General features: G+C 43.7%; 1 protein-coding gene across 1 annotated transcript in view; it reads left to right on the top strand.

Moving 5' to 3' along the window:
* HFM1 (helicase for meiosis 1) overlaps positions 1 to 13,161 on the top strand; it is a 236,775-nt gene that overhangs the window by 177,715 nt on the left and 45,899 nt on the right. The window contains exon 29 of the mRNA XM_088444870.1: positions 7,004 to 7,107. Coding sequence (XP_088300996.1) covers positions 7,004 to 7,107 — 104 coding nt within the window. The remainder of the gene's footprint in view (positions 1 to 7,003; positions 7,108 to 13,161) is intronic.

Below are 13,161 nucleotides of genomic sequence, written 5' to 3'. Positions count from 1 at the left end.
AGTTGGAAATGGAGAGAGGTACACCGCTATGGCCCAGAGGAAATATTTTGGAGAAGTACTAATATGTATTCTATACCTATCGGTACAGAGTTGGAATAATGGGGATTGCTTCCAGAAGTGGTACAAGAATGACAAGTGGGAAGGTCCACTGAGGAGTAGGATACTCTGCTGGCACTGGAGGAGGGTGGTGGTTGCGCTGACTGGGAGGGCACTGACTGCACAGAGTGTGGATACTGGTGCACCATTGGTACAGAAGGTGATTCAGTGGTTGTACTCGGTTGGTGTGTACAGAGTAAACAGTGTGCAAATCCAGATGCATTGGAGGATGGTTCGGTAATTGTACTCAGTTGTGTGTACTGTGTACTCAACATGCAAATCCAGATGCACTTTAGGGGGTGGTTCAGTAGTTGTTCTCAGTGGTGTGTCCCGAATACACAACTTGCGAATCCAGATGCATGAATACACAACTTGCGAATCCAGACGCATCGGAGGGTGGTATTGAGATGATATCTGGAAATAACTCGAGAGCGAGGAACAGGAACCTGGAACGGAATTACAACAAGCATACACCAGTAGTGACGACATTGCACAGGCAACTTCCTGGTTTTCCAGAGCCCAGTTATATACCCTAAGGTAGCAATTAATTGGAGATCAGCGTCAGCTGACTGAGACTACGCTACCATTGGTTAAAGGAACAGTCAGGTAAGAAAGATTAACATGGCGACACCCATGATGGCAACCTCAGAAACCAAGACACAGAGCCACAGATGGAAGTCCAAGAGCACCTAAGGCAAAATCTTATCATATCCTTTCCAGTCAATGAGATATTGAAGGCAATTTGATCGATGTCGAGAGTCAAGGATTTTCTCAATTTCAAACTCGACCCCCTGTTGAGTCTGAAATTGAGGCGTTTTGGGTGGACAACGTTGAAATTGATTAAGAATCAGAGGATGTAACAATGAGATATGGAAGGTAATGGAGATTTTCAACTGAGGCGGGAGCTCCAATTTATAAACCACTGGATTAATCACTTTAAGAATACGATAAGGTCCAGTGAATCTTTTTCCATACTTCCGTAAATGAATTCACAAGATCAGTTACAGCAGGAACTTCCATAGGAGGTAACTCTTGGAAATCGGGTACTCGTGGATATTTACCATATACTGCAAAAAACGGAGTGGTATTTGAAGAAGAATGGTATCTGAAGTTATGGGAGAATTCTGCCCAAGGTAGGAAATCGAGCCAGTCATCTTGCGAAGAGGATACGAAGAGTCTGATAAAGGTCTCCAGTTCCTGATTCACCCTCTCGGTTTGGCCATTAGTTTGGGGGTGATAGGCGGATAAGAATTTCAATTTGACTCTGCAAGAGGCACAAAGAGCCTTCCAGAACTTAGACACATATTGTACCCCTCGATTAGACACCCTGAAGACATCACGGATGAATATTTTGGCTAACTGTGGTGCCGAAGGAAGACCGACTAAGGGGACAAAGTGAGCCATCTTCGAAAATCGGTCAACGATCACCCAAATAGTATTATGCCCTTTGGACGGTGGCAATTCGAAGATATAATCCATGGAGAGATGAGTCCAAGGAGCATCAGAAATGGGTAGAGGACGTAATGGCCCAATAATCTTATTGCGGGTGACTTTATGTTGGGCACACTTGGCGCAAGATATAATGAAGTCTCGGACATTTTTTTTCATGGTAGGCCACCAGTAGGATTGCTGCAGGAACTTGAAGATTTTAAGAAAGCCCAAATGTCCAGAAAAAAGAAAAGCATGGGCCCATGTTAGCAAATTTTTTCGCAGCAGTGGTGCGACAAAGATTCTACCCGGCAGGGGAGACTGGAGTTGGGTGGATGTAAAGACGAGAGGATCCAGGATTGAGCAAATTTGTGGTTGGTCCTCTTCCTCTTGTGGATATAGGAAAGATCGGGAAAGACCGTCAGTTTTTTTATTCAGGGCACCAGGGCGAAATTGAAGTTTGAAGTTGAATCTTGAGAAGAAGAGGGGCCAATGAGCTTGTCTAGCATTTAATCGATGGGCAGACTGGAGGTAGACCAGGTTCTTATGATCTGTGATGATAGTAATGGGGAACCTTGCACCTTCCAAAAGGTGTCTCCACACCTCCAGTGCCAAACGTATAGCCAACAACTTCTGGTCACCGATGGAATAGTTTTTTCAGCCAGAGAAAACTTTTGAGAAAAGAACCCACAGGGATGCATTTTCCCATCTTCAGCAGTCTGAGACAGTACAGCCCCTACTCCCACCGAAGAGGCATCCACTTCTAAGATGAAGGTGTTTTCCAGTTGTGGTTGGTGAAGGATCGAAGCAGTGGAGAATGTTTTTAGATGTTGAAAGGCTCCACTGCTGTAGATGGCCAACGAGAAGGATTGGCTCCCTTTTTAATGAGGGAATCTAAGGCGTAGAAGTTCAAAATAAACCTGCAATAATAATTTGAGTATCCCAGGAATTGCAGAGTGACTTTTAAAGAGTTTGGTTGGGGCCAGTCCCGGTGGCACACAGTTTGTCCGGATCCATCTGCAGAGAATTCCCAGAAATCATGTGCCACAAGAAAGGCATGGAGGATCGTTCAAAGAGGCATTTGGAGATCTTCCCATATAGACAGTGAGCTCGAAAGTAAGTAAGAACCTCTCTGACATGAAATCGGTGGGACTGCAGGTCCTTGGAAAAAATTAGGATGTCATCCAGATAGACCACGATGAACTTGTAAAGGATGTCCCTGAAGATCTCATTAACGTACCCCTGAAATACCGCTGGTGCATCACATAATCCAAATGGCATGAACAAATATTCAAAATGACCATCCCGGGTGTTGAACGCAGTCTTCCACTCATCGCCAGCCTTAATGCGAATTGAATTGTAGGCACCTCGAAGGTCTAATTTGGTGAAAAGGTGGAGCCCACAACCCTTATTGAAAAGTTCCAAGATGAGTGGAAGAGGGTATTGGTTCTTGATAGTGATCAAGTTGAGACCACAGTAGTCTATACAGAGTCTGAAAAAGAACCCAGCTCCAGCAGGAAAGGAGAATGTTCTGATGAAGCCCTTAGCCAGGTTTTCTTTGATGTAATCAGACATAGCCACAGTCTCTGGAACAGATAAAGGGTAAATGCGGCCCCGGGGAGGCATTTTCTCAGGAATGAAATCAATGCCACAATCCCAGGAGTGATGGGGAGGTAGCTGGTCTGCAGCCTGTTCATTAAAAACATCAGAAAAATCTTGATAGGGTACAGGTAAACAAGAGTCTGAGAGGATCAGAAAGAAGAGGCTTGTTTGAAACTTGATGGATATGCACCGGAAGCACATGGGTCAGACATAGTAGCCCAGTTTAGCATGAGATTGTGTCTTTTAAGCCATTGCAGACCTAAGACCAGCTCGTAGGAGGTTTTTGGAAGAACTAGAAGTTCCAATTCTTCATGGTGAAGACATCCTATTTGAAAAGAGACCGGGAGAGTAATTGAAGAGATATCAATCTTGTTTGGTAAGGGATTGACCGGTTTACCCAAGGTTACGGCCAGAGACTTGGAAATTAAATTTCCAGCAGCACCTGAATCAACCGAGGCTTTCACCTCTTATGTCCTCGACTTGTCAGATATGATCACTGATAAAAGACTATCCATCAAATGGGATGGCTTGACTACCACCCCCAACTGGACGCCCCCAGGACCAGTTAGAGTCTTGCGTTTCCCGCAAGAAGAGGACAAGTTTTGAGAAAATGGTCTGGGGCTGCACAGTAGAGACAGAGCTTGTACTGAAACAGACGGGTACGCTCAGCCACAGTTAACTGAGACTTGATGGCCTGCATGGGCTCTTCTTTACTTGTAGCAGGAGAAGGCAGACGTGCCTCTGGAAAAAAATGGTCCCGAAAACTGTGCTCTCGCCCTCTACTTGCCAACCGTTCTCTATGGCGTAAATCAATCTTTATAGACAAGGAAATCACTTCCATGCAAGACTCAGGAAGATCCCAAGAAGCTAATTCATCTTTCATTCTTTCCGGAAGACCATGAAGAAAGGCAGCCTTGAGGGCCTCCTCATTCCATTTTAGTTCAGAGGAAATCGTTTGGAATTGGACCACGTACTGACCTACAGTTCGGGTACCTTGTCAGACTCGAAGGAGATCAGAGGAGGCAGAGGCAGTGCGACCCGGCTCGTCAAAGATTGTTTGGAAAGCAGAAATAACATTTTTGTAGTTGGACACCAGAGGATCTGCCCGTTCCCATAATGGGGAGACCCAATCCAATGCGGTTCCCGTCAAGAGAGAGATAATGTATGCCACCTTAGACCTCGACGTAGGAAAGTTTTGTGGCAGGCATTCAAATTGAGTTTCGCACTGGTTAACGAAACCTTGACAACGTTTAGCATTACCATTGAAGCGCTCAGGAGATGCCAGCTGAAGACGAAGTTTTGGGCCTCCAGAAACCGGAGGACGCCAAGAGTGGCCAAGGTCACCTGTATGGACATTAACTGCCCCAAAAGCTCTTGGAGGTATTGACCCACCTGATGTTGCGCAGCCTCCTGATCGTCCATGTGAGAGGCAAGGTCTTACAGAGCCCCTGCACCCTGGGACCCAGTAGCTTCCATTGGGCCTGTGCAAACTGTCACGCCCGGCTCCGAGGAATCCCCTACTGAGGGACTGAAAGCTGAGGTTCTGGGTTGAGGGAGAAATCGGAGGCGAGGGGACTGAATGTAAGTTCTCTTCATCAACAAGTATCAGATGTTGACGAGACCTGGCCAAAGGCGCAGAGTCTAACCTGCCAGAAGGTGTTCACCGGTGACCTCTGCAAGCGGGATATGGGTTTAGCTGCTCCCGGGCAAGCAGGTCGCGGCCCTTTGATCAGGTGTTCGATATGAGTGGGAAATGGAGAGAGATACACCGCTATGGCCCAGAGGAAATATTTTGGAGAAGTACTAATACGTATTCTATACCTGTAGGTACAGAGTTGGCACAATGGGGATTGCTTCCAGAAGTGGTACAAGAACAACAAGAGGGAAGGTCCACTGAGGAGTAGGATACTCTGCTGGCACTGGAGGAGGGTGGTGGTTACGCTGACTGGGAGGGCGCTGACTGCACGGAGTGTGGCTATTGGTGCACCGTTGGTACAGAAGGTGATTCAGTGGTTGTACTTGGTTGGTGTGTACAGAGTACACAATGTGCAAAACCAAATGCACCGGAGAGTGGTTCCGAAGTTGTACCCAGTTGTGTGTACACAACGTGCGAATCCAGACACCAGTAGTGATGACGTTGCACAGACAACTCCCTGGTGTCCAGAGCCCAGATATACCCTAAGGTGGCAGTTCATTGGAGATCAGCATCAGCTGACCGAGACTACGCTACCATTGGTTGAAGTAACAGTCAGGTGAGAAAGACTAACATGGTGACGCCCATGATGGCAACCTCGGAAACCAAGACATGGAGCCACACAGGAAGTCCAAGAGCACCTAAGGCAAAATCCTCAGCGCGTTCCCTCGCCGCCGCACCTGACGTCTGACCGCACGAGAAGTCAGGGGACAGTGATGATAATAGGATGTTGACCTCTTCTGTCAAATGCATGTCTTTTGTACCATCCAGGTGCAATTTATACATGAGGGTACATATATAATTGAAATTCTAAAAATATAAGTATAGTATAAGGTAAAATTTTGAAGTCCTGTTGAACGATCAAGTCTTTAGGTTTTACAATGCATTCATCAGGTGTCAGAATATGAAACTGCATTAGCGTCAGGAACTTTTCACAAGCAGGATTGTTATAAATAGCCCTTTAATGAAGGAGATGGAGGGGTTTATTATTGTTCTATTTCTAACCAGTAATATGGAACTGGCATATGCCGTGTTACCCCAGCCCCACCACAGCTCGCTATACTTACCTTAAGCTGGGACCGGTGCTGCAGGGCTCTCCTTTTCTGGTCTTTCATGTGTCCGTCACTGCTATATGCTCCACTAAAGTAGAATCAAAACTTTGCTTGGAAAAGTTTGTCATTGTCTTGTATTTCTTTTCAGTTCTCAAAGATTTCTTTGAGTCAAATTTATTGGCATAGTAGAGAGGTTATTCCTGGAGACCTGCCATTTTATTTCTGTGAATGTCATTATCATTGACTTTAGCCAGAACTTCATTGAGCATAGTAACACTATCTCCAATATTTCACATAATTGCAATTCTGATTTTGTAGGATTTGTTTAGTAACACAAATACACCCAAAGCTATAAAAAGTTTAAAGTAATAAAAATTGATAAAAAAAATAACATATAACCACCATTTGCATTGCACTTAGGGCCTGATTCAGACCCACTCGCGAGCGGCTGTCCGCTCGCAAGTGGGTCGATGTTATGGACTGAGCATGCGCACGACGGAGGGAGCTCCGTCGTGCGCATGCGCCAGACGCGACGAGCGAAGGAAAGTCCTTCGCTCGTTGTGTCCGATCAAAGGGGGCGTGCTGTCAATGTTGATTGACAGCACGCCCCCTTTGGTGGGCGTGCCAGGGGCGTGCCTCCCTGACGGGGGCGTTCCCATGGGAACGCCTCCCGTCAAAAGCCGGCCCACTGACATCACTAGTGATGTCAGTGGGAGTGATTTTGGCTCTAATAGAGCCAAAATCACTCCGGAGCTTGCGGTTGAAAACCTCAACCGCAGGCTCCGGCTCGCAAATTCGATGGTCGCGATGGTCTCGACCATCGCGACCATCACAATGCACACTCGTATAGCCTGACCCACAGCTATACGAGCGTCCAGGAGGACGCTCCATGAAAATGGAGCCCGGCCCTCATTCAGAGCGTGCGCTCTGCTCAGAGCGTACGGCTCTGAATGAGGGCCTTAATCTGTATTATTGGAGCAGGGAAGGAATGTGCTATACACTAGAACACTGTTGAGCAAGCGGGTTAACTAAGACTAGTATTTAATGCTGGGCTAATAAATACAAAATGTTTCTCTGAATAAATTTATGTTTGTAATGATATATATAATTTGATACATGTTTACTTTTTCAGGGATTCTGTTCTTTTAAAATCAGGAACTTGGGCAAGAAAAATTGAAATTAAAAGAGCTCCTACATCAGAAGAGCTTAGTGTAAATTTGATAAGTTCTGAGTATGGTAAGACATTATTTTACAGGTGTAAGTGCATATTTTTAAAAAAGATGTTTGTCTACATCTGTATAATGCATATGCTATCTTTAATTTGTATTTTTACGGATTGCAGTCTACCAAATCTCTGATGTAATTCAAGTGAAGTTACCACATGCTGTATCTGGGTAACTGTTTCCTCTAGATGTCATGGGAATGTACCATTCCAAACTAAGATGTTAGGGTTGGTCCCTCTGCATTGCTAATTGACCTTACAAGCTAATACTCCTTTTAATTGTCGACACTGGGGATTAATTTTCTTTGGATGCGTAAAAATCTAATATGCTTGTGCCAATAATCATAGTTGCCAGCTGTCCCTCATATGCAGGGACATTTCCAGGATTTAGAGATTTGTCACCAGATATATTCATCATTGCAAATGTCTCTATTTTTCCACCTCTAATTTGCAATTATTACCACTTTGTCTTGTTTGTGTTTTATAAAGTGAAAATAAAAAGTCTACACACCCTTACTGAAATGTATGATGTAAAGTCAGAAATCAGGTCAGATCATCATCATATCAAACCTTTTTCCATCTTTAATTTTACCTACAACCAAAACAATGGAAGTGAAAAACAAATAGACAATTTTTAAGAAAAAATTGTGAAATAAAAAACATACAATACCCTGGTTGCATAAGTGTGCATACCCCATTTGTAATGAGGCTATAGCTGTGTTTAGAGATAACCAATCACATTCAATATCATGTTCAAATGTAATGATATTTGGCAAAAGACATGTTGCCCTGTGTCAGAAAGCTGAAGAAGTGGATTTTAATCTTCCAACATGATCACGATACAAAGCATATATCCAAGTCAACCAATGAATGGCTTCAGAAAGGAAGATCAGATCCTTGGAATGCCCCAGTCATAGACCAGGCTTCAATCTAATTGAGAAGCTGTGGAATTACCTAAAGAGGGCTGAGCACAGGAGATCCCTGTTAGGAACAGCAGGCAGACTGTGGTCACTATACCTGCTCACGTACAGCACAGTTACTAGGTGACAGGGCTGAGCTTCCTAGATGTAATGTGGTTACCTGATATTTATACATTGCTCCTCCTCTGGGGGATAGTTCTATGCTACATTCTGTGATCTTTGCCTTATATGGCAGCTGCCGTGGGACATCTGATTATAGCGTTTCACACCAGTTATGTTTGTCTTAGACCTCTGTTGTGCTCCTTTTGCTGTGACCTCTGTTTGTGTACCCCCCTCTATTATCTGATTGCAATCTGGACTGACCTCTGACTGTGTACCACAAGTCTGCTATATTGTTTGCTGCTTGGACTGATCATTGTTTGTGTACCCCAACTCTGCTGCTGCTTCCTGGGTGGATTTTGCCTGCTGGTTACCATTCTGAAAGTACCCTCTGTATCCTTTGCTAGTGCCTTGAATGGTGCCATCAGGTTAGCTAATAATTTATTTTAGTTACTTCTACTCAGAAACAGCACTTAGATAGGTTAGTACTACTTTATATCAAGATTAAATCCTTATTATACTGTGTGTTGATGTACTGATTAATATATAGCACTGTATGGGAATGAGAGTTCATAGGTGAAGGTTTTGTCAAGTTTTGGTAGTTTTGTGACAACCCACTCCCAATTGATGGACTTTTAACTTTGCAAGGAACTGTGGGGAAAAATTGCTGTCCAGGTGTACAAAGTATTAAAGATCAATGAACAACATACCAGCGATTCTAGACAGGTGCCACCACTTTAAACACAATAAGCCCAAGTTTCATCAGCTTCTGAGTTACTGAAATGATGCAATACTTACAGTACTGCAAAACAAATTTCAGCATTCTCGATGGCAGCAGCAATAAGACATAAGGAGCTAGGCCCACATGCATCAGCAAAGTATTGGGTCAATTCCCTGATCCCCAGCCGCCGGGGTTGGGGCATCGGCGAAATCCAACATGTTGGATTTCAATAATTTACTGATCACAATCAAAATATGATAGTGATCAGCAAATCAGGGATTTTTAAAATGAAGATTTTCACCGATTCCCTGACGGATATCGATGGCCGTCGATTTGCATTTCCCACCGGCAGATCAGCGGTTCTAGTCTGATTGGTGAAACGGTCAGCAGATGTATGGGGTCCTTTACTCACAACTAAGCTTTGCAGGAGCAACATTTGGATACCAGCTTCATGTTTAGAGCCACAAGATATTATTACCATTTTATCGACTTCTGCTTTCCCCTCCAACTACTCTTCTCTTTTGACCCTGATTTACAGTCTGCATAATGCTACAGTATTTTCATATTTAACCAATGAACTCATACTCACCCCTTATTGTCCTGAGACAAGTTCCTTAGTCAAGAATAAATGTTCCTGCCTGCTACCTCTGCCATGGAGCCTCCTCATAGTAACTGCATATCTGCCCTCTAAGAAACCTAGTGGTATATTTACTAAAGTGAGAGTTTTTAGAAATGGAAATGTTGCCCATAGCAACCAATCACATTCTACTTAACATTTCACTAGCACTTTCTAGAAGATAATAGCTAGAATATGATTGGTCGCTATGGGCAACATCTCCACTTCTAAAAACTCTCACCTTATAGAACATACCCCCTAGAGAGACAGACTTGTGATATTTTGTTGTAGTGGAGAACAGCACCTTCCACTGAAGCAGCATTTTACAGCAACACACCGAGTGGAGATTTCTGCCAAATACCAGGTATTGTTGACTGAACGTAATCTGTGGATGGCCAGATTGGCTCATACCTTGAATTCTGTTTATATGAAAACACAACTGTTCTAAATTTACATCCATAATTTATACAGCCTCCTTCACCATGGAGCACATGAAGGTAGGATATGTACTCTTTTTGGACCACACCTCTCAAAAATAAGTATTGTCTGCTGGGTTCTTGCCCATCTTAAAACTGATTTGACTCTCCAAGTTGCACTGTCCAAGCAGCTGCACAACTACCCATATTGAGCAAGGTGACTGCCCTATTGCCCTGTGTGCCATCAACTTCTGAACTCTAATAACAGGTAGAGTGGAGCAATGAAGTGCTACTCTCAGCCATCCAGCAGACTCTTTTAGAGGAGATAAGGTGTACTGAACTTGCTACTAGTACCTGACCTTGCTTTGCCTTACTCTTGCTATGTAATAAATCAGTGTTCCAGACCTCAAACTGGATTAATACTAAGCATCTGCCTGCTCCTGTTGATTCAGACCTTGGAATAAGATTTGACCACAAATTAGCCTAGCCCTTGTCTGCCAAAGTCCTGTGTGAAAAGGTACCAAATCCCGTAGTATTCTGATCATGAACCAGTAATCTACTTTGTAGCACGTACTATACAGGTGACTCTCTGGCCTAGTACAAACCAGTGCTTGATGTGTATATCTATATAATAATTCTCTATGGTCTACCATCTCCAACATGCCTGCGTCCAGCTCCCACTGCTAGGGATACGGGACACACCCTAACCTAGCACTGGAGGAGAAGGACAAAGACCAGAGCCACCAGGAACACTGTAAGAGTCAAAATATTTTTGCAAAGAAACAAAATAAGTAGAAGTTAAAGACAAATATGCCTTTATTGGGGCACTCTTAGAATATAAATTGTAAATTAATTTGTGTATGATAGATGGATAATGTAATAAAACTTAACGTTTAATAAGGAACCTAAAATAAATTCTCTCTTAAGTATTTTAATGAAAGCAAGGGTAAATAGTATTGAACAGAACGACACATATATGAATATAGCTCCCAATATATTGGGAAATGAGGATAACCAAAGAGATCCAAAATGCAGGTGAGCAATATATACGTGGCTATTACAATCAATAATCATTAAATTATGAAATAAGCATGACTGGCAAATTGCTAACCAACATAATATAAATATGACATTTACGACATATGCAAAATATAGCAACATATATTGTAGGAAGGATTAATAATAAATCCAAGTGGCGAAAATATAATAAATACAGTGGATCTCACACTCCAGTTAATCAAATAAAAAATCTCAGAAATGAACAAAAATGCTGAATTGCAATCATCTGGAAAAATAGTAGAAATAATTTAATAATATATTGCAACTCCAGAGGCAAAAATAGAAACGTAGAAGAATAGGCAAATGTTAATATGCACAATAAATCTGAAAAATTTAAATGAATCTAGAATAACATATAAAGTGACATGTGTAAGTTCATGTTATGAGCTTTGAATTGTAACTTAATACACCAACATATAGGCTTAAACTGTAAATCAAAATTAAATACAGAAAAAAATCAATAATAACAGGCTCTATAAAGTGACGTGCAAGTTTTATATTAGCTGTGCATTGCGTCTAAGCTTTAACTGCAACTCAATGCACAGATGGTATATAGATAATAATCACTTATATAGATATATAGTTATACATAGAATGGGCGCTGCTTCAAGGTATATTGAATAAATGCAAATAAAGGTATGAATACCAAATGAAGGAAGCAAGTCTGGGATATAGAGAATGCACCCGCACTTCTACTGTCGCCCGTCAATCAAACGGGGGATGAGAGAGTGCAAGTGCACTATTATCCCAGAAGAAACAACAGCCAGCGCTTCTGCTGTCTTAGAAGTGGCCGAGTCTCACACTTGTTACCATATGGGCATTGCAGGAGGAGTCATCAGCCAGGGGCTCAGATGAGAGAGCACCCTGAGAATAAGAAAAGTACCTGATATGGGTAACAGACTGTGTAATCAGAGCTGCTGTTTGATGGTAAGTGTGGAGTGGAGATCCCGCTGCCGTCTGCAGCATAGAGGAGAGAGGATGCGCGTTTCGCCGACGGAGCTTGGTCACCTGATCATAGACCTTTATGTTGGTTTTTCTTTTATTTCATTAACTATATTGGATTATAGATTTAATCATATCATATATTGCTTATTTTGTAAACCTGTGCGGACTCTACCCCCCTTTCTTTTCTGTACCACCAGGAACACTGCAAGTATGGAGGCAGTGTGAAGAGGTGGGGTGGAACAGGGGTCAGAAAAGAATGGGGAGGCAGGGGGACATAGTCGAGGGTGGAGCAGAACAGAAGAGGAGGGTTGAGCAGCAAACAGAGAGATGGGAGGGATGAACAAAGAGGAGGGTTGAGCAGCAAACAGATGGGAGGGGTGAACGAGCGGGCAGGCAGTGAGGTGACTCTGCATATGACAGGTCCCTTTTGTCAGGTCTGGGATCGGTCGTTAGTCACCACAGCACCGGCTTCCCCTGATCTCCCGAGCGGTCAGATGTCAGGTGCAGCGGCTAGTAACGTGCTGAAGATTACTCCTAGGGTCCACTAGGACTTTCTTGGGTTGCGCTGTGACTTGATTCTTGCGGTTGCTGTCATGTACGCAGCCATGACAGTCCATATCACCTGACTACCTTTGTCCTGTGGTAGCATTGTTAGCTGCCAGCTGACATAGGCCTCCAATGGACTGCTACCTTAGTGTATTTAGCTGGGCTCCATGCAACAGGAAGTTGCCTGAACAACTTTGGTACTTCAGTGGTGGTTCGCTGTGGTTTCATTCCAGGCTCCATATTGGTCCGTGGTGAGTTTATTCGCAGTATCCTCCAGTGTGTCTTCTAGTGTTACCCACGTCCCGAGTTCCGAGTGTGTCACATCTCCTCTCGAGTTTAGTTTTTCTTTGTTCCAGTCTCACCTGCCTGTGGCTATCAGATACACCACCCTATACCAGAGACCAGCGCTTTTGACTAGAGCTCTATCTGCGTCTGGATCCCCAGTGCACTTATCACATCTATTTGCATCTGGATCCCCAGTGCACCTATAACTTATATCTGCGTCTGGAGTGCACTTGATCGCTACCTGCGTCTGTGACTCTCCCTGAGTATCAGAGCTATTATACTATCCCAGCACCTCTACTGTGTCTTCCTGTGTTTATGTTTCTTTCCCGCGAGTACAGGATACCTGACCAAAGGGCCGCAACTTGCTTGCCGGGTGCAGCTAAGCCCAAATCTCAATTGGGGCGGTCACTGTCGAACACCTCCCGGTAATTTAGACTCCATGCCTTTGGTCAACATCCGGT

This window comes from Taudactylus pleione, unplaced genomic scaffold, assembly GCF_031769625.1.
Source record: "Taudactylus pleione unplaced genomic scaffold, aTauple2 ptg000373l, whole genome shotgun sequence".
NCBI lineage: Eukaryota > Metazoa > Chordata > Amphibia > Anura > Myobatrachidae > Taudactylus > Taudactylus pleione.
The sequence above is the reverse complement of the archived record's forward strand: the minus strand, read 5'-3'. Positions and strand labels throughout refer to the sequence as shown.